Here is a 22,821-nt window from a genome sequence, read left to right as displayed (position 1 = left end):
CTTCTTTGATAATAATAAGAAGGTGTTTAATCAGCCAGCACTTTTTTATGTTATGACCAGAATGACCCAGTTAAGAGATGTTGTTTATAAGTCTTCCATTTTATTGATTCAAATTTAGGATGTTAGTGAGGTTAGGGCTTCATGTTGACTGTTTAACACGTCTGTGTTGATGTGTAAGTTTGTAATCCAAAATCACTCTTGTCAAACCAAGTCAGTTGTGTAAAGGAGTGACAGCTCACTCATGCAACCCAGTTCAAGAGAAGAGGAGCTTCCATAAAAACGGTAGCTTTACGTTTTATTTATTTATTGGTACATAAACAGATAACGATACACCACAAATATACACCTACAAAACAGAAAAAGGTGCAAATGCACATAAATGACTATTTTAGTCATTTAAAGCTTGCATAGTTCATCCTTCAGTACATTTAGTAGAAGTTTTGCTACAGACATTTTCATTGTGTTTTCTTCTAATTTAAATTGTATCTGACATAAAGTAGAAGTGCATGCATTAGACGCTATTATGTCCTCAAGCTGTTTCATCCCATGTAGTGGCTGCACAACAGGATTTGTTATTCAAATATGCAAGTATATGCCTGCATTTGCAGATATAGATAAAGATTTAAATGGCTCCATAAACAGTTAGATATTAGATATTATTACACGTGAGCAGCCTGCACATGCTGATGTCTGACGATGAAAACATTAACATCACGTTTCCTTTTCCAACTTATGTTCATCTGGATTCAGATGTGATCTAAAACAGGACCAGGAAAGATTCAGGTACTTCACTTAGGTCATCTTTCAATTATGATGCATTAGAAAAGTTTGTGATCACTAACAAACTCAACATCAGGATGCATTCATTCACAAAAAACCCCCAAAAAACAAAAACATGGACCATGGGCTGACAGAGAGTTTACTAAGAAAATGGATGCATGTTTACAGACTCTAGGGCTTAAAAAGAAGAAAATACTTTTACAAGAAGTAAAACTACAGACACGTCAAATGTCTTGTTTAGTTTTTAGTCAAATGTCTTGTTTAGTTTCTAGTCACATTTTGAAATCCACAGACTGTCTGGCTCGAGCTGCAACAGTTAGTCAGTAAACTGATTAGATCAACAGAACGTGAAATAATAACCAATTATTGAAACCACGTTTAAAGCAAAAAATCTGAGCATTTGCTGTTTTTCCTTGACTTACACAAGACTGAACATGGTTTTGGACAATTGGTCAGACAAAACAAGACATTTGATTATTTTGATGTGTACATCGGAATGTGAACAAATAAAGACCAAACTGTGCATGTAGAATCTAAACAGATGTTATGAAAGTTAAGAGCAGAAAAAGTTTAATTTAGTGAACTAAACTTTTAAGTCCAATACTCTAGTGAATCAAATAACAAAGGTCTTGTAGTAATTGCATGTTTTCTTATATGCTGTTGTTATATAATAACAGAAAATGCAACAGGGCCTTGTATTAGAACCACTTTGTTTCATATCCTGACAAAATCCACTTCAGCCTGAAATGCCTGAGCCCATTTAGAAGTCCACAATAACAATGTAAAGAGAAGGGATGACTGCAGCCAGGGTTTATTATGTTTGTGCTCTTTGTGTCCTCATTTTTGTACAGTAAGATTTCTTTAGCAAAGGATGCTGATGGCATAAAGGATGAACTGGCCTGTGCAGCTTCTGAGTTTCATACATGAAACATAATAAAATGCATCATTAAGAAACACTGATCTCACATTTAGATAGCTCTTACTGCTGAGCACATCGTGGCATCACATCCATTAGTTTCATGCATTAAATATCAAACCATTCAACCCAAATTCAGTTCGAAGTTAGGGTGACCTGGCATTGGTCCAGTTGAAGAGGCTGCTAGAGGCCAGGTTTTTATCCAGACCTTGAGTACACTTGAGATTGTTTGGCACTGGCTGAACCTTAGTGAGAGGACTAACTAAAATATATATATCAAATGAGAAATAAACAGAATTTGGAGATTTTCAGGATAGTTTACACTGGAGATAGTTTACATACAATCTAATTGTCATGCAAAAGTGAGTCTGCTGCTGTAATATACAATGGTGTTTTTGTAAGCAGTCTTCTTGGAAAATGAAGTGACATATTACATGCAAACATTAGGTTAGGGTGTGTTTGATTTAACCCTGTGTTATTTGGATTCTGGGTTAGTCATTGTTTGATGTATATTGTTAAAAGTCTCGATCAAAAGTACAGATCAAAAATATAAAATATGAGTGGAATTTTGTTGCTGTGCACCACAGACGGTCATTGATCTCCTTTACTTTTCAACACAGGTTTTCAATTAGTTAAGGGGTATCTAGTTATTTAAGGTATTTTAGCCATGCAGGCTCTGTGGTAATGTCAGTCCAGGATTGCTATGAAGTTTTGTATTAACATTCATGTTCCCAACAGGATGGATTCATTTGTGTTAATGTAACAGGTTACCTGACAGAGAAAGATCCAAATGACTTGAAGCACCTACAGTACAAACAACTATGGAATAAAAAAATCCCAGGGTTTGTCTGAGTAGTTACAGGAAAAAATAAGAACTAATTTCTCTACAAAGATTGTGTAGGCCATAAATTGAAAATAGTGGAATGAATGAAAAAATGTATATAAAATGATCTTCAGTCTAAATAAAAGATCTATTGTAGAAATGTGCTGTTGACAGTCAATAGATTATACTGGAAATATTAATAATATCAAGGTTTTTCTGTGTTAATCACACCTGCCTGTGCTTTTAAGCTTTTTATTTGCAGACTTTGTGCATTTATGCAAACGAAGAGCTTAAAATACCTTTTATTGTTCTGTGCTGGCTGAGTGGTTAGCACTGTTGCCTCGCAGCAAGAAGGTCCTGAGTTTGCAACCCAGCCTTTCTGTGTGGAGTTTGCATGTTCTCCCTGTGCTTGTGTGGGTTTTCTCCAGGTACTCTGGTTTCCTCCCACAGTCCAAAAACATGTATGTCAGGTTGATTGGTGACTCTAAATTGCCCAGAGGAGTGAGTGTGAGTGTGTGAGGTTGTTTGTCTCTATGTGGCCCTGTGATGGACTGGTGACCTGTCCAGGGTGGACCCCTGCCTTTCACCCAAAGAGAGCTGGGATAGGCTCCAGCAGGTCCCTGTGACCCTGGTTAAGGAATAAGTGGGTATAGAAAATGGATGGATGGATGTTTTGCGCTGATGATGGCGGGTTCACTGTCAGAGAGCTGGTCCCTGGGTGGAGGCAGAGCCTAACAGCTCCGCGACGATGAGTGACAGGAGGCTGGGACCAATCAGAGGAGACGCTGAAGCTTTTAATGGGCTGAGAGGCTGCGGCTCCCAGTGTGAGCCACCTGTAGCAGGCGTCCTCACGGCACCGTTATAAGTCTCTCCTGCACCGGCACCACACGGGACACCACAGTCGATTGACGAAGTCGCACTGGAGACTTGAGACATGTTTCTCTCCTACCTGCCTGTCGCGCTTCTCCTGGCGGCTCTAGACAAAGGTGAGTCATGTTCACTTCTGTCGATGTAACACATTTAATTAGTACGATGATGGAAAATAACGTGCTCAGCTTGTTTTTACCGCTGGAGCTGTTGTCAGAGTTGAACCTTAAATCCAATCTAACAATAGGTGTTCAGAGAATAAAATGCTCCATTATAGTGAAGATCCTGCAGTGAAAAGTGACCTAAGTACAGAAGTGTTATAAGAAAAGTATAAAAAATGTGTTTATTGTGTGAATTATTATCAGTATTATTATTGACTCTTAACACAGATTTAATAGTGGACAAATAGCGTTTCTGTTGTACTTTGCCTTTAAACTTGTAACTCCCATGTGTTGCTTATTGGGTAGTTTATTCTGCAGTAGTAGGCTATATCGTATTTTATGTATCATCATATGTATTTTATTTCAACTGCTGGGGGCAGCACGGTGGATTTAGTGGGGTTAGCACTGTTGCCTCACAGCAAGAAGGTTCCTGGTTTGAAACCCATCAGGGACCTTCCTGTGTGGAGTTTGCATGTTCTCCCTGTGCTTGTGTGGGTTTTCTCCAGGTACTCTGGTTTCCTCCCACAGTCCAAAAACATGTATGTCAGGTTGATTGGTGACTCTAAATTGCCCATAGGAGTGAGTGTGAGTGTGTGAGGTTGTTTGTCTCTATGTGGCCCTGTGATGGACTGGGGACCTGTCCAGGGTGTACCCCTGCCTTTCACCCAAAGAGAGCTGGAATAGGCTCCAGCAGGTCCCTGTGACCCTGGTTAAGGAATAAGTGGGTATAGATGATGGATGGATGGCACAGAGCCTCATTTCACATGTATATGAGTTGTTGTTTTTTTAAGGTTATGTCTTGATTGGTGGCCCACCACCATTTTTGATTCAGTTTATTATAGCTTATTTAAATGTCAGCAGTGTTTCTTGCAGATAATATATATTGAACTTAATATCTCAAAATATTTTCCTGAAACATATTTCACTGGCATAAATCTCTTTTTGCCATATGTTCTTGCATGTTTACGACCAGTAATACTGTATTTGGTGTCTTATGGAAGGAATAGCTCGTAACAGAAACCACACAAAGATTTATCACTGTTTATGGTATGTGGAAATTTTAGGACGTATATATTTTGGCAATGTGCACCAACAGACACAATGTGATATTGTTCTTTTGGTTTGGTTTATTGCAGTTTTACAATCCGTTTAAAAAAAAAAAACAACAAAGCACGTTGGCAAAAACAGAACCATAAATTCCTGAACTTATCATTGGCCTCAGTGTTTAGCAAATCTATTAATGGTTAAGCCAGCTCTAACAAAAATTCTGGGAATACATTCTACAGCTCATAAATGATACTAATACAAAGTGATATATATTAATTATAACTAGATATCACATTCTGTTAAGGAATACTATCTAACAGCTATTATTATTTAGATAGGTTAATCCTTTTAATTACGTTTTTGCAGAAAAATTTGTCTTTTTTTTTTTTTTCCTACACATTCATGGGGGTTTCCCAAATAGTCTTGAGCCCTGAGTCACTGCTCCTTCAGTGTGACTCAAAGCTCTCTGGGGGTGGACAGATGCCAGACAGGACGCATTGGTCAAAACACAACAGCCGGCTCAACGAAGTGCTGCGCACTCCACACACAGTTTACTCTGTATGTGCGTCAGTGGACGCCCTCAGCAGTACGGTGAAGCAGCCTGAGGAATTTTGATGAATTGTACAGTGTAGCTAAGCTTAGCTGCAGTAAAATCCATTAGTCACCCTTTGTGTTATTTTGGACTCTTGTGAAGTGCATCTCTGTGTTTAAAGGTTTCCATATGAAGACACAGTCGCAGTCATGTGTTGAAGACTCGCTGGAAAAGCTTCAGGCTGTTTGTGCGTTTCCCTTCCTGTCATGTGTCTTACTTTTGTGGAAAGACAGAGGTGCAGAGAGACTAGGACATGATGGAGATGTAGAGGATAAGTGAGTGTGTCTGAGGTAGCAGTAAAGTCCAGGTGAAAAGACTTCCTGAGGGTTGTGATCCTCCTCCTCTCAGGCTGGCACCTAATTTTCTCTGCACCGTCTATAGCAAACCTTGAGCTCTTCCCTCTGCTTCTGCTTTCCTCATACCTCACACAGCTGTCATGGCTCCTCCACATGTGTCATGTTTTCAAGGTCGGTCATCATTAGTTGATGACCTGAGCATGCAAGATCTAATCAGGTATCAGTGTGGACAGTTTTAATAATGTGAAGTACTGTAATGTGAACTAACCAGGACTGCACATGATTATTTTCACTGACAACTAACTGGATGCTTATTTGCTTCATTTATTACTTGTTCCATGAAATATTGCAAAAATACTGAAAATTGGCATTCACTTGAATTTCTCTGACAATATTTAATGTTGTTGGAAGAAGTAATGAGATCATTTCCTGTCTTAGTGTTATCAGATTGAATTACTGCTGCGAATTACTATTCATACTATTGAATTACTATGTTGAACATTGCTTTATATGCTATGGATAGATTCATCTGCAGCAGGGCAGTATATTCTACAAGTTATTGTATGTTTGAAGTTGTTGCTGAACAGGAAGGGTATGAAAAATGATAATTTGGAAATTACAGCTGTCAGACAGATGTAGTGGACTGAAAAGTGAAATATTTGCCTCTGGAATGTCGTTGAGTAGAAGTAGAAAGTTGCATGAAATGCAAATACTCAAGTAAAGTTCAAGTACCATAGATTTGTACTTAAAGCTCATCACTTGAGTCAGTGTACTTATTTTTGTTTCACTAGTTGAAAAACGAATCACCACATTTGAGAGAATGACGTTCTTGAAAAATCAGTCTCACACATATTATCATTATCCCTGCCCTCTCTGTTTTTCACTGCTGTCATTGGGAGAAGTAGATAAAGTAGATAAAGCCACTATCAGTGATTGTTTGTAGTTTAGTGCTTGTTTATGTATGATATTGATAGTTGATCACAGCTTCCTCATTTGACATCCTCCCACCTGTTGACACTTTTTGCAGCACACTTGTTGCTGTTTTCTCTGCTGTTTTTTTTTTTTCCTTGTCTTCTCGCTCTGTTGCTCTGTTGCTCTGTTGCTCTGCCCCTGCTGTATCCTGTTGGATTAGACCTAGTCCAGAGCAGTAAATCTCACTCTGTAATTGGAAAGCATGTGCTGGCAGAGCTTTAATTGGATATGATATGTGCAGAGGCCCTGCAAATGAGCTCGTCCTCCAGGAAGCCATCTGTTGCCTCCGAGTCACAGTGTAAGACCTCTGTTTACTCAGATACAAACAGCTCATTTCTGTCTTCCTCCTACTATGGAGGATGCAACTTAAACTGTGGACCGTCTGCTGAGAGAGGAACCAAAGAAAAGGGTCTCTAGTATGACAAATAACAGCGACTGAGATAACATCAGATGAACTTGTATTTTGCTACTCTGTGTGGCCTTCAAATGTCTTGCAGTAGTAACTGTGAAACTACTGTGGCCCTCTTCCTTGTGTTGTTTTGTGTGTGTGTGTGTGTGTGTGTGTGTTGGACTGGCCTGTAAATAAGTGCGTCAGGCCTCAAATCTGTCTCGTCAGCAGCAGGAAGAACCAGTGTCCCAGCCAAGATGAAGTTTTTGTGACAGTCCAGATGGAAGAGAGGAAAGTCTCAGCAGGACAAAGAGTTGGGCTGTTAATCTAGTTCAGCCTCCACTGTCAATGATACACTGTTACTCATCTGCTCATCACAGGCGCGTTGTTCTTGTGTTAATAGATCAGGTATCCTCGTTGACCTTTGCCTCACACAAAATGCCACGTGTGATGATCCATTTAATGAGTTGAGGAGAAAAAAATAACATCCAAGCAAAAGATCAAACTACTGAAATTGTTTAATTTTCTTCTGTTTAACTCAGTGATTGCAAGCAAATTATTTTCAAAGACGTAAACAAGTACTATGAATATTCTTTTTTACATTTGTAAAGACTTGTTTGGTTTTATCCAAAACATTGGGACACAGTTAACTTCACATATGGGATTTAGCATACATTTGTAATGCTTAGTTGCCAGTTTATTAGGTCCCCCTAGCTAAAAGTAATCCAGTGTAATACATTATTCCTGCAATAAATCCTGTGGTCACAAAGCTTTTAATGGTTTTGTTGTGAGTGTTTTAATGAGGTGTTGATTCAACTTTATTGTCATGTTGGAGGCTGCAAGTTGTGTTGATGGGCCTGCAGTCTGGCAGGATGGTGGACTGTTAGTTGATGAGAATTAAGGTTCCTGTGAGGTCTCTCTCTGTGAAATGGCATCGGCTGTGCTGCTTTGATGTGGCAGTCCTCAGACCAGTTGTCCCTTAGCAATGGACGCTAAAGCAAACTGGAAGGGAAGACTGAATGTGTATCTGCGTTAGTGTGGCAGGAGGTTTGTACCACAGCGATGGGCACCTTCAAATAACAGGAGGTCATAAAACAGTATGTAAGAAATATTCACTCTCATTAGCTGACAACGTGACCCAAAGTGTGAGCAGTGATTAGTTAAAAGCTGTAGTCCAGTATGCCTCCAGCATCCCCGTCTTTGATGAGCTTGTTTCAGATGTCGTACCGCCGCACACACCACAACAGGTCAGCTCTCCACATGACTCCTCTGTCTCCTAATGAGATCCTGCCTTCTATCCTCAGGCTCTTCCTGACTCTTGGGTCACAACCTGTCAGTCCATCTCCTGCTCTGTGTGCGTCCTTTTAATCAGCTCCATGTTTCTTATAATTCTGCTGAAAGTGATAAAAAAGTTATTCCAGGAATGCTCTTCCCCCTCATCCTGAACAATAAACTGACAATATTTCATGGCAACAGAGGTTGTTTGTCTGCAGCTCTCTGGACTGCTCAGGATTCCTTCTGGAGATTAGTCCAGAGATGTGTCATCACTACAGACAAGGATTTGTTCTCAGGGAGTGTGAGTGTGGACAGGAAGTTGAGGGTGTGTTTGTGGAACTGGATCTGACAGATACTCTATGGAGGTACATCAGGTACCTCACAGGAGTACCATTGTGTTGCACGGATAGAAATCCCCTGAAGTACAGCGCTGAGCTGTAGTATGAGCATCAGTGCCAAAGACTAGCTGTAACTCTCTCTGTGATTCTGTTACTCATCTCAAGTGAGGCAAAGCTTTGGCAGCTGGGAGGAGACGTCTCCTTGGCAACAGATACGGTCTCACGTAGTACTTGGTTGATTTCTACATCGAGAAAGAGAGGTGTGGCTACGTTCAAGTGAATTCAGTAAAGTGGTAGTTTGTCAAACCAGGTTTCTGGCGTTCGTACTGGAGGAGGACTAGTTTCCAGTGATTGAAGCCGGACCTTCTTATCCACATCCTCCTGAGTGTGTGCTCGCAGGCTGACCTTAGACCCACTAGTCACCCTGACCCAGTCATCCCTTTTGTGTCTGCACAGGATTATCCGGCTGTAGGTTAAATCCTTAGAGACAAGGCTCCCTGTTAGACGTGCAGAGCAGAATGTGCTCTTAATTACACTCCACTGTTTAAACTGTATTGCACTGACCAGCTCTCTGTCTACATTATCTCATGTGGATTTCATGAATCTTTCCATGTTGATCACACATCACAATTGCCACAGACCTAAAAGACCTAAAACCTGCCCTGTCAAAATAAAAAAAACAAAAAAACAAGGCTTGTTAATGTAGTTTCAGGAATACTCTGTCGTGTGAAGTGATCACATTGTTGCGTGCTGTAAAAGTCAGTCACCCTTGATTTTGTGCGCTTCATTTATGATGACATTTCCATAAAATTTAAAATAGAGAAGCAGCATGTTTAAGGTAAAAACAAACATCATTATGAAAATTACAGTGGAAGTAGAACCACAGTGTCTGTTCGTGTTAAAGCAATTATCTTTACAGGATACATTGCCCGTCACTTTCTGTGTCCATAAATAGATTCTAGGCTTTTATGATGCGACCATAGCGTGTTCTCTGTTTCTTTGTTTATGGCTTGTAGGAAGATATCAGAAATACCTCAACAATGAGGCTTTGTATGGTATGACATGTTCAGGACCTTGGCCGTTCTGTTAGCAACACCAGACCATATTCATTTCATGAAAAAACTTTACAAAACCATTGTAGTAGAGTAGAATTTGAAAATCATACCAGAATTTCATTGTGGATTTAAAAGAATGAAAGGAACTTTAGAAATGTCTCATGTGGTCCATAATGCCAAATAGAAAGTACTGGAATGACAGAAATATCGCTAGTTTATTCAGTTAAGATAAAAATGTTTAACCTTATGATAGTACTGCAGTACAATACTTAGTGATCCCTTGTCCAAATTTGACAGATTAAGTGTTTAATTACAGAATGCCTCTCTCATGTTTAGTGCGTCATCAGTCAAGATGGAGAGGTGGGCTGGTACACTAAAACATTTGATTCGGACAGTTACTCTATGTGGAGGTGAAACATGCTGGAGTTTTTTTTTTTTCTGGACATGCACGAAGTGGTTATGGCTGCTGCATTAATAAATCCACACCAGCCGTGTTCATGCCACTTTTTAATAGGTGCCCCAGAATTAATTGATTGTCGGTTAAAAACCTCTGGCACACAGCTAAAGCAGTGGGCCAAGTCACACATACCTGACTAATCTACGGGATGGAGAGTAAACTGAAACTGACTGCCCAGTTTGAACAAAGCCAAAGGAATTTGAAAAATTAATTTCTGATACAAGCGGGTAGAGCTATTTGCCTGTGAGATTATAGTAAAATGTAAAGTGTACAGGAATGCGTCAGACAGTGAGGTGTTTAAACTTCAACTCACAGATACACACAGGTACTTGGAAACGATACTGTGGAAAATGTAACACGCAGACAGGGTTGGCTAGATCTGAATTAAGAGGTTTTCATTAATCTTGATCTCTTTTGACCCAGTAAGATTAGTCCATTGCCTTTAAGTCCTAATCTTAATGAGTCAACCACAAAATGATACATGTGTGTTTTACAGCAGTAATCTCACACTGCGTTGCTTCACATAGAGATCTAACCCTGTTTAACTCTGCCACTCCTTTACTTTATGGCCATTGAAACCATCATGAGACTATAAATGTTTTCCCATGTCTTCAAGCACACTTATCTAACAACATAGACTGCTTAATGTCTTATTGCTCATGTAATAAATATTTAAAGGTTAGTATGTGTGTGTGTGTGTGTGTGTGTGTGTGTGTATATATATATATATATATTTGTGTACATCATATTGGTAAAGGTTTGCTGTAACACGGGGTGTGGAGCCTGTGGTTGTTTTTTTTTTTTTTTTTTTAATGACATTAAGTTGCAAAAGGCCTTGCACACACAGATGATAATCATATCATGCTCAGGATTTGATATTAATCTTGGTTTATGCAACACTTCCTTGTGCTTTTGAGATGACTTACTGGAGAAAACTGTTTGTGCAAGGCGGCCACCAACCTGACTCCTAGAAATATGTTCTCCCTGTCTGTGGATACTGAAAAGGGGCTGTGAATGTAATCATTCAATGCATACAGATGAGGAGCTGAGATAAACAGGCTAAAACCACTATCAAAGACCTCCTGCTGTTTGTAGCGCTCCTCAATCTGCCCTCTGTCTTCCTCTGTTCCCCCATACACAAAGCAGAGAGTGGGAGCAGGCTAAATGGGTACAGGCGTCACAACAGCACACTGGACAAATAGGAGGCAGTTCTTTTTGGTCAAATGAAGTCGGGAACATTTGTGACTGACAAATCTCAATAAACAGCCATCACTTATGGCACTTCTTATCTGCTGAGTCAAAGCTGTGTTAACTTTTTGCACACTGACTTTTAAATGTTTATTCAACCTTGTTGCCCTGAGACCAGCATAAAGTCTGCCACTTCTGACTTAAAAACTGATGCAGGTCTACATTTTAATATCTAATTTTGTTTAAGTCTGTGCAATCATGTGAAAACCCTAGATTTTGATGAAAACTATACCCCAGAATTTCAAAAGGGAAAACCCTGAAATATCAGTTAGTAAAGCAAAAACTAATTTCTGAACAGCTTCGGTTTGCACAGTGTTTTACGTTACACCAGCCTTTTGCTTTTTGTGCTGACCCCCCCCCCCCCACAAGATTAGAAAATTTATTATGAGCAATGAAACAAAAAACTTGAATATCTGAAGTCTGAATAGCAAAAATATATTTAGACACTTAAATCGTACCAAATAGCTAAATACAAACAACATACTGGTGATGCGCACCAATGTGTAACTTAGAAGATGAGGTCTACGCAGGTCTCGCAGACATTGTCAAGGGCCAAACCAGAGCGAAGAAGCCACGAATACAGAACTCTGTGTGTCTAATGAGAATGAACACAGCTTAAAATTAATGTTAATGATTTTGTGTTTGTTTGATCTTTAAATAGCCACATATTCACCATGTCAGTCAATGTTATGTTGCATCCCCATCAAGAGAAGTGACAAGCTGCTTCTATTTTATGTTTTTGTTTTGACTGTAGGCATGGCCTTAAATGTTAGCACTGATGGGCTCAATGAGACATCCAGCACTCCTGCAACCTTTTCCAGGACTGCCACAAGTTTTACAACTTCAACACTATCCGCTACAGAGAACGTCACAGCTTCAAGTACAGAAAATGTCACAAAAGAACCTAAAACACTGGGACCATCCATCATCCCTTCAGGGACCACATTATCTAATACAAGCCCCGGGCCCGCTACATTCAACAGCACCACTGGCAGCCCGAATTCCTTTCCTTCACTTACGTACAGTGACACAACGCTGTCCACTACAAGCAAGATAAGCCCTGTCACCAACGATACTGAGACTACAAATCCAACCACCACACCTCCTGCAGCCAGCAATCACACATCAGCTACAAGTATGACGACCGCAGGCATTGATACTGTTCCAGTTACAACCAACCAGACCTTGGCTACGAGCACGCCGGTCACACAAACCAATCAGACTTTCCCTACGGGCACGCCGGTCACACAAACCAACCAGACTTTCCCTACGGGCACGCCGGTCACACAAACCAACCAGACTTTCCCTACGGGCACGCCGGTCACACAAACCAATCAGACTTTCGCTACGGGCACGCCGGTCACACAAACCAACCAGACTTTCGCTACGGGCACGCCGGTCACACAAACCAACCAGACTTTCCCTACGGGCACGCCGGTCACACAAACCAACCAGACTTTCCCTACGGGCACGCCGGTCACACAAACCAACCAGACTTTCCCTACGGGCACGCCGGTCACACAAACCAACCAGACTTTCGCTACGGGCACGCCGGTCACACAAACCAACCAGACTTTCCCTACGGGCACGCCGGTCACACAAACCAACCAGACTTTCGCTACGGGCACGCCGGTCACACAAACCAACCAGACTTTCCCTACGGGCACGCCGGTCACACAAACCAACCAGACTTTCCCTACGGGCACGCCGGTCACACAAACCAACCAGACTTTCCCTACGGGCACGCCGGTCACACAAACCAATCAGACTTTCCCTACGGGCACGCCGGTCACACAAACCAATCAGACTTTCCCTACGGGCACGCCGGTCACACAAACCAACCAGACTTTCCCTACGGGCACGCCGGTCACACAAACCAACCAGACTTTCCCTACGGGCACGCCGGTCACACAAACCACGCCAGTCACACAAACCAACCAGACTTTCCCTACGGGCACGCCGGTCACACAAACCAACCAGACTTTCCCTACGGGCACGCCGGTCACACAAGCCAACCAGACTTTCCCTACGGGCACGCCGGTCACACAACCAATCAGACTTTCCCTACGGGCACGCGGTCACACAAACCAACCAGACCTTCGCTACGGGCACGCCGGTCACACAAACCAACAGACTTTCCCTACGGGCACGCCGGTCACACAAACCAACCAGACTTTCGCTACGGGCACGCCGGTCACACAAACCAACCAGACTTTCGCTACGGGCACGCCGGTCACACAAACCAACCAGACTTTCCCTACGGGCACGCCGGTCACACAAACCAACCAGACTTTCGCTACGGGCACGCCGGTCACACAAACCAACCAGACTTTGTCTACGGGCACGCCGGTCACAAAAACCAACCAGACTTTCCCTACGGGCACGCCGGTCACACAAACCAACCAGACTTTCCCTACGGGCACGCCGGTCACACAAACCAATCAGACTTTCCCTACGGGCACGCCGGTCACACAAACCAACCAGACTTTCCCTACGGGCACGCCGGTCACACAAACCACGCCAGTCACACAAACCAACCAGACTTTCCCTACGGGCACGCCGGTCACACAAACCAACCAGACTTTCCCTACGGGCACGCCGGTCACACAAACCAATCAGACTTTCCCTACGGGCACGCCGGTCACACAAACCAATCAGACTTTCCCTACGGGCACGCCGGTCACACAAACCAATCAGACTTTCCCTACGGGCACGCCGGTCACACAAACCAACCAGACTTTCCCTACGGGCACGCCGGTCACACAAACCAACCAGACTTTCCCTACGGGCACGCCGGTCACACAAACCAACCAGACTTTCCCTACGGGCACGCCGGTCACACAAACCAACCAGACTTTCCCTACGGGCACGCCGGTCACACAAACCAACCAGACTTTTTCTACGGGCACGCCGGTCACACAAACCAACCAGACTTTTTCTACGGGCACGCCGGTCACACAAACCAACCAGACTTTTTCTACGGGCACGCCGGTCACACAAACCAACCAGACTTTTTCTACGGGCACGCCGGTCACACAAACCAACCAGACTTTCCCTACGGGCACGCCGGTCACACAAACCAACCAGACTTTCCCTACGGGCACGCCGGTCACACAAACCAATCAGACTTTCCCTACGAGCACGCCGGTCACACAAACCAATCAGACTTTCGCTACGAGCACGCCGGTCACACAAACCAATCAGACCTTGGCTACGAGCACGCCGGTCACACAAACCAAGCAAACTATCACTCCAAGTGCAACAACCTCTAATAACACCTCTGAGACTCCCACATCCACTACCATTCCCCCAAATTCCACCATCAGCACAAGCACAACACCTGGACCCCCACCCTCTTCACCTACTTCCATCTCCACCTCCAGCTCTATCCCTCCAAGCACCTCCCCAGGCAGTAGCACTGTACCCCCCACTGGAAATACCACCACCCTTAGTCCCTCAACAACAACCCCAGGAGGTAGGACTATCAGCATGATGTTGTGTTCTTACAAAATAATACTATAACATGAAGGTGAGATGGAGATTAGTAACAGCAATAAATCAACCTGAGGGCAAAGCTTTATTGGGCAATTTACTAAATGTAATGTCAAGTCTTATATAAGTCTTATATATGGTCTTTGTAGAACTATTATTCCGATAAAATGATTTAATGAATGAATACATTATTGAATTTACAGCTTTTTGTAGGCATAGCTGGAGATTTAGTGGAAAAAAATTGTATTAATTTTACCTCCTGAAGCTTTATTCAGGAAGCTGTGCATGTAAACGTCCACTATTACACACTGTTATCTGTCTAAAATATTTGTCTAATCTTTATATGTTTTTGAAGGTATAACGTTCAGCCGCACTACAGAAACCACCATTTCGACTAATCCACCCAATGGCAATACAACAACCTCACCCACCATCACTACTGGTACCACCACCCTGCGACCAACTGTCAGCAGCTCCACCTCAGCGGCCCCTCCAATAACCACCCTGAGTCCAGTCATCGGTTTGTAGTTTTGTCTATTATTTTACCTTAGTCAGTCCAGGTATACGTGTATTTTAGTCTAAACCAAACTCTACAGCAAAGGATTTTACCGATCAGCACAATCAAAGAAAATACTGATAATGATGTGAAAACAGTACAATGATTTAAAGGTGTTACTCATAGCCATAAACCTATAGAGATTTATCACCTGATCTGAAGTTGCTTTTGAGTAAGTTTGAGCTTACTGGTAATCTGTCCAGCCACATCCTTCTTTTTCCATTCACTCTGATTGCTGTCACAGAGCAGGTATTTTCAGTGGAAAAAAAAAACATTATTCACCACCTGCTGCACCAAACAGCAGACAGTCAGCGACTGGCCTTTAGCTGCTATAGAGCCAAGACAATATTTCCATAAACAGTTGGTAGTGACCAAACAGAGAGCTAAAACAGAGTGAAACTTATGTTCATCAGAAATACAAGTCAGATAAGTTGCTGTATGTTGACCTGCATATTTAATGTGTAAGTAAGCTAACAAGTTTACCAAAGCCCTTTACAGCTTTCCAATAGCCGCTGTTCAAATATTAATATTAATATTCGTCGACAGGCCTATAGGCTCCAGACGGTTATATGTTTCTGCTGCTCTCAGTTCACATAAGAAGAACAAATCACGTGGCTGTTTGTTTAATAAATCAGTTATTTCCATCTCTCACCAGTGTGCCCCTTGGTCCCCTGCCCACTTCAAAGCATCTGTCTCAATGGCACTTGCCAGTGTCTCTCTGGTAACTACCTGATGAATGGCCAATGTGTACCTGGTGAGAACGTAACATCATTTCATATCTGGTCACATGAAAAATGACCATATCAGAGATCATAATGTGGTGGTGGAAGTTAAAGATTTATTTCCTGCTCCCCATCTCTCTGCTCAGCCCAAGTGTTCCCAGGCCAACTTCATTTGACTTCCTTGAGCTTTAATCCTGAAATGAACAACAGGTCCTCAACAATCTTCCAAACAACTGCAGCTAGGATCTCAGCAGAGGTAGGCTGTAAGATCACGAAGCAGCTGGACTAGTTCAAATAAATGCCCCATTCTCAGTCATTTAACCAGATGTTTATGCTGTTTCATAGCTGAGAGATGCCCTGAAAAATCAGCCGGGGTACATGCTGTCTGATGTTGTGCAACTTCAGTGAGTACTCTGTCTCCTGCTGCACAAAGACATTATACAACAAATTACAAACAGTTTCTTACCTGTTCTGATGCTTCTCTGCATTTCTTTAGACCAGGAAGTGTTCAGGCGTCTGTGAATAATGTCTTCACAAGCACCACTGTCACTCAAGAGTCTGTTGATCAGGCCATTACTGACGCTATAGCCAACTCCTCAGACTCAAACAGCATTTTTGCTAATGCTACCTTCAGGGGTAAGTATTGGTAGTACGTTACCTAAGACAAGGGTTGTGTAATTTGACTTTAGAGGAAAACCTGACAGGTTTTAATCAAATGTTTTAGCCTGGTTTTTCCTTATATGTCCTTTTTTTATTTCCTCTGTGTTTAGGTGCAAACCTTTGTGAGTGGGAGCCATTACCTTGTGAGGTCTCCACTACATCATGCACTACTACAAAAGGCCAGCCTCTATGTTTCTGTAAAGAGGGCTACGTCTCCACTATGTACTCAAACACCAGCTGCAAAGGTAAAATTAATTCTGTATTTATCTGCTTTCTCAAGACTTGTTCTAGATTTGAACGGACCAGTAAATGCTCTACTTTTTACGTAGTGCCTTTTTTATTATCTTTATAGTGTTCTGCTGCCATAGCACTATAAATTGGTAAAGCTGCACTGTAAGAGCTGGAAACCCACAGAGTCTGAGACCAAGCTTGCGCAAAAATTGCCCAGCTGATCTACAGTTAAGAGAACTGTAACAAATCCTTCTTATCCTCGCTCAAATGCTTGAGTGTGAGAGAGAAACAACAGGGAGCAAGACTCTGAGACGAGGTCAAGAGCTATAGCCTTTTCTCCATGCCGCCCTTTGACCTATACTTCATTTATCTCTCGAATTTATTTCTATTTAACAGGGTTGTTTCCCTGGAAACAAGCGGAAGAATCACAGCTTTCGTTTTGTACAGAGTGTTGGGACCATGGAGATCAGCTATAGGAAGAGCTCATAAAAAAGAAGCCCTTAAGATAAATGTTGCATAGATCTCCTTTCCCAGAAAAAGTAACAGACTATTATATTCTTGTTTGGAAAGGTCATCATGTAGCTTCTGTATAACCATAGTGTCACTGTGTTCATGCGTGATCAGGCACACAGTACTTCTCCATCGTCCGTGGCTGAATTTGAAACTGTAGCTTGTTATGTTCTCTCTTTATGGGGAACATTGTGCGAGTGTGATTAATATATTGTTTCTTTTTTTTAGCATGTCCAAGTGGGCAGAGGGCAGTGGGAGACACATGTCAACCGTACGTACACGCTTTTAACTTTTTTTACAGGGTAGGTTTTGGCTGTCAGGTGTGGGGTGCCTGTGTGTTAGTGTGTGTGTGTGTGTGTGTGTGTGTGTGTGTGGTACATGCTGACATTAAGCTGCTGGCTCCCCCATGTGGATGAAGTGCTGAACTCCAATAATATTTGACAGCATAGCCATGAAATGTAAATATGACTGCTCTGTTTCTTTTAGATGTCCGTTTGGATACTCAGGGTTTAACTGCAACAACTGTGAGTAACATCGTGGTTTTAAAACACAGAAATCATGGAGCATCAGTAGTAACAGAGCCATACAAACTGAAATATGCGTTCATGTGTGTCTGTACAGCGGCTCTGCTGGCAGTGGTGGTCATTTCTTGTGTACTAGGAGGAATTCTTCTCATCATGACCCTGGCTTTGTTTATATTCTGCTGCTGGTGAGAGCATAAAAACACTGATCCTCTAAACATTACACTGGCAGCCCTGGTATTGATTTCTTTTATAAACAGTGTTTATTATCTCTTTACCATGTACTAGAGAGGTTTTACAGGATCATCTAATTATATTTGTTAGGATCAATTCATTGTTGCAATTGAAATAAATAGAAAAATATAGAAATAATCATCCTTCCAATATTACGTTATCATACGTTTCTTTGTGTGTGTATTTCAGGAGATGTTCAAGGAGCAAGCCTGACTACAGCAGCAGTCCATACTCATCAGATAACACAAACCAGCCCTGGCCCACTGGCATCACCCCCATCCCTCGCGCCACCTCTAAGTGGGATCCTGCACCTACCATAGAGATGACAGAAGGGGGCAGCAGCCACGTCTTGGTGGATAAAATGTATCAAACCAATGGACTGGTGAGTTATCAAGGATGTTTCTGGAGGATGTTGTTGGAATCACTTTCCACGAATCCTCAGGCTTGCATCAATTATCTGTTAAATCAACTCTGAATTTATTCTGTGTCGCTGTCGACTTGCAAAAAGACTGTATCTGCTTATTGATCTTAAACCTGCCCAGTGTTCATGCAGGTGAAATCTACATTTAGGTTAAAATCACACTAAATTAGGTTGAAATAAAACCATTGTTTTAGCATCAAATACTACATGTCAGTGTGCAGGTGGGCCCTGTTACACATTGAAACAGTTTTTGATATCATTTTCTACCAAATATAGCTCAACCTTAAGGAACTACAAGATTTTTGATCTGCAAATCAACAACTTAATGCAAATCAATCGCCTACTGATATCACTTTAGAGCCAGGTTAGATCACCGATTATTGTTTCAGTCCTATGCACGCCAGTATGTTTAACCCAATCATTCAGTATGCACATTTAGTGTTAGCACAGAGCTCCCTCCCATGCTCCCTGCTTTGCCTGACTCCCAGTGTGTTGCTTTAGGGGTCTCAGCTGAAGCAGAAAGGATGGAAAAAGGTAAGGCCTGGCTTTGCTTTTAGACTGTGATTTGCCTTGATGCTCCCTCCTGATGATTTAGACAAACCACAGAGACAATTATGGTGTTGGGATTTTTGGGTGGTTGGAAACTTCATGAGAGATCTTTGATTGTTGTGGAAAGTTTGATCTTACTAAATCTAGTGAGTGACTGTTCAAAGAAACTCCCTGGGTGCTAGTTTGGGAGTAGACTGTTATTTATGTATAAGGTTACTTGTGTTTGTCCTTCACTTTTTTGTTGGTGTTAGTGTGTGTGGATGTATGAAATCCCTATATCTAAAAATCACTAATACACTCACTGCTTCTACTGACATTTCAGTCGGGATCATACGATCTCAACCCAGAGACAATGAAGACTTTCAAAGGTAAAACTCCGTCCCGTTACTCCTATCTGGTTCAAGGCCATGAGAACCCCTACTTCTTACCAGGAGATGACAAGAAAAACTGAAGAACTTTTTCCCAGCCGGGAATAAAATCCACATAGAAATGAGGATTTTAAAAAAAGTCACTAATTTGAACTCTGGAACTACAGTCCCAATTTCTGAGCAGGGGTAGGTTACTAATGCATTGTTTAGCTTTCATTGATAAATAGCAAAGCACTAGGCACATTTTGTTTTGTTTGTCTGGGAAAGAGCTACCAAAGAGATTCATTTATACAAAATATTAAAAATAAAAAAACTTTATTTTTGAAAAGTGAGATTGTATGCTTGATGTCTGCTGTGGCTAAATATAACCAGTAGGTGTCGCTTTTGCTCAGTACAACTTGTTTTTAAAGGCACATCTGACATTTTTATGCTTTAAAAAAAAATCATCTTTTAAAAAAAATCATCCTATAATCTTTTCCAATGAAGCATCTTCTTGCTAATTGCACTAAAGTGTGTGTTAAGTTTACCATCAGTTTTTCTCTGAAATCTGCTGTAAATTGAATGTGGGCTATCTGGGGCTACTAGGTATCTTTCTGAAGAGCATGATTATTTTTTAGCAGAATAAATCTTGGATGACTAAAGGGGCTGGATCCCTGGTTGAGATATTTTTTTAAAGGGAATTATATTGTATCTGCCACTGTTCTTTTTAAGCTGCACCTGCGAAATGTGCCTATTTTAATTGTCTGTTTGACGAATAGGAAACATTCTGAAAAGCTGGTGATAAAGCCTGTCTCCTGGATGTGCCAATTATCACCTGTATACAAAACTCTTATATATATATATATATATTTATCCTTATGTGTTTGAGAAAGTGAACTGTTTTATAAGTGTGTAAAGCTTTTGTAAATTATTGAATGTGTGTGTGAGTGTGTGTGCGCAATGGAAATAAATTCATTTAACCAAAACAGTTGGGTTTCTGCTCATTGAAGGATGTAGTCAGTGTATGTACTTCAACAGCTTTGTTCTCCCATGAGTTGAAATTAAAAGTATTTTATAGCTGAATCTGAACTGATCAAAGGACTATGTTTGATGGAGATGGCTTAAAGTTTACTGTCAGAGGAGTGAATATATATAAAATATATTAAAATATCATTATTCACTGACTCCTGACAAGATTCTTCTTAGTTGCAACTTCACTTTATTTCCAGGTTAAATAAGACGGTCAGTTACAGTTTATAGGATTTCATTTATTAGTAGTTTTGACACAACATTGTTTTCTGAATGAAGCACACACATTCAGTTAACATTGTTCTGTCATTTGTGTTATTAGTTTATCTTTCCTTGTTTTGAGTTACCTGTTACCTGTTACCTGTTCCTGGTGTGGCAAAAGAGGTGGCTGTGGGTGGAGCCTGGTCTCATGCTGAGGCCACATTCAAGGACCATTCCATTGGCTGAAAGATGAAGGGGGAACCGGGATCTCTGGATTTGAAGATTTTCTTTATTTTGTTTAGTCTAATGTACATTTGTAATGCATTTGTTTCCATGTTACTTTAAGTTGTTGTAAGATGACAGACTTGAAGTTTCATCTGTATCTGTTATTTAGTTAGTTGTGTATGTTATGTAATCCCCCTCTTGTTTCTAATGGCCTGATCAGCCATTACTTAAACTTCCTTGTGTTCACTTTGGAGGTCATTTTGTCTTTGTTTGGTCAGTCTAGTCGATTTGTTGAAGTTTTTCTGAGTTTAATTATGTTCGGTAGACCTCTTTTATGGGCCCAGAATTTTCTTCTTTTTTGAAATTGTGATAATTTTGCATTGTGGGTAAAAAAAGCCCCCAAAACAAAAACTTATTGGTTTGTTGTCTACCAGCACGGCCCCTCACAGGTGTGTACTATTGTACTGAACTACTGTATATGTTGAAAACATTTTCTTCACAATGTAACTAAACTATCAGTTTTTTCCATTTAAAGTCATCGATTAATCATAATCACCAAAAAGTGTTAGCCAAATGGTTTATTTGCAACTATGTTCTCTCAGCCAGAGGGGAAATTAGCCTTTACAACAGTAACAGAGCATAAAAAGTCAAAACATGTTAAGCAGAATACATGGGTAGGTCCATTGAGAGTTGTATAACACAAACAGGAAGTCAAACAAAATGAGAAGAGACAGGCAGATGAAGCATGTTACTGTGATGTTGTATATTCTGTACAGTCACTGTCAGATTCTTTATGTCTGAAAATCGGCGTGTGCAAAGTTCAACATTTAGTTTGCTGCACTGCTTTAGAAATGCATCATCGGTCTAATTCAAAGTGGATAATGTGTTCTGGTGTGGTTTATCATGCATACCACCACAGCTGAAGGCTTTTCGACTGAATTGAATGGACACAAGAATCACGGTGTTAATGGGATTATTCTTGGAGGTTGAGTTAATGGTGAATGTGCATTTCACCTACAAATCCTCTCCCTGTGCAATATGCAGCATTTTTGAGTGATGAGCTGTTTGAAAGCTTCAGAAGTTTTATGTTGGCATCTGTGTAAAAACTTGGCCGGCAGTGTGTTCTCCTCACAGGCTCTTAAAAGGTGGGATTTGGTCGGGATTTGGCTAAATCTGGCTTTCACAGGACTTAATCTTGGCCACTAGGTCACTGGAATACAAATCAAATCAAAAGCACATGTGGCGTGTTGGTTAATATTTGCACATATAGAACAAATGTGTGCATCTGTGTCTTTGCATCGAGGGCAGTTCAAGGGCTGGATCTTAATTCATCTCAGAGTAAAACTAAGCAGCTGTTTGTGTGAGCTTCAACACACTTGCTAAAGCGTGTTGTGATTAATATTCCCCATTCTGCGATGTGCAACATATTTTGAACTGACAGTTTATTTGTCATAACCAAGGCGTTAATTTAAATCACACATTTTCTCCTCCGCCTTGTGCCAAAATAGCATATTGGTTTATTTTGTCAAAAGCAGTGGGACAACTAGAATGAACCTCGGGTAAGTTTATACAAACATTAAGTCATTGAGCTTCTGAATATTTTAATTATATCAGAGATTATGTAACCAGATAAGCTATTATGTCATGCTATAGGGGGGCAGGTGTATGTTTTGAGTGGATTTGGTCTAAATGTAAGAGAAATATGTCAAAACCTGTTAATGTTTCATTATATATAGTTTTTTTTTTTTTTACTTTTTGTGGCCTGTAATAATAATAAATATTAACCACCCAACTCTAGAAAAAAAAAAACTTTATCTCATCATCATTTAGAAGATACATGTTTTTCATCTTGGCAGTGGTAAAATTTAAAATGCCGATACTCTGAGAAACTGATTTCCCCATTATCAT

The 22,821-nt window shown here is 41.1% G+C and overlaps 1 protein-coding gene across 1 annotated transcript; it reads left to right on the top strand.

The window, feature by feature from the left end:
• The first annotated feature begins 3,383 nt into the window (after positions 1-3,383).
• LOC113140548 (mucin-2) lies at positions 3,384-20,407 on the top strand. Its single transcript, XM_026324416.1, has 13 exons — positions 3,384-3,505; positions 11,970-14,690; positions 15,063-15,227; positions 15,919-16,017; positions 16,132-16,241; positions 16,331-16,389; positions 16,482-16,621; positions 16,756-16,890; positions 17,615-17,657; positions 17,873-17,910; positions 18,008-18,095; positions 18,331-18,523; positions 19,434-20,407. The coding sequence occupies exons 1-13, from the start codon at positions 3,454-3,456 to the stop codon at positions 19,560-19,562; spliced, it is 3,972 nt and encodes a 1,323-aa protein (XP_026180201.1). The 5' UTR covers positions 3,384-3,453; the 3' UTR covers positions 19,563-20,407.
• Positions 20,408-22,821: the final 2,414 nt, after the last annotated feature.

This window comes from Mastacembelus armatus, chromosome 8 (assembly GCF_900324485.2).
Source record: "Mastacembelus armatus chromosome 8, fMasArm1.2, whole genome shotgun sequence".
In the NCBI taxonomy this organism is placed as follows: domain Eukaryota; kingdom Metazoa; phylum Chordata; class Actinopteri; order Synbranchiformes; family Mastacembelidae; genus Mastacembelus; species Mastacembelus armatus.
This window is presented reverse-complemented; position numbering and strand designations above follow the sequence as displayed.

Excerpts from the sequence above, each read along its gene's own strand:
- LOC113140548 (XM_026324416.1), top strand. The coding sequence starts at position 3,454 with ATGTTTCTCTCCTACCTGCCTGTCGCGCTTCTCCTGGCGGCTCTAGAC. Across the intron at positions 15,228-15,918 it reads CACCCTGAGTCCAGTCATCG|TGTGCCCCTTGGTCCCCTGC; the intron begins GTTTGTAGTTTT and ends ATCTCTCACCAG. Across the intron at positions 18,524-19,433 it reads TGTATCAAACCAATGGACTG|TCGGGATCATACGATCTCAA; the intron begins GTGAGTTATCAA and ends CTGACATTTCAG.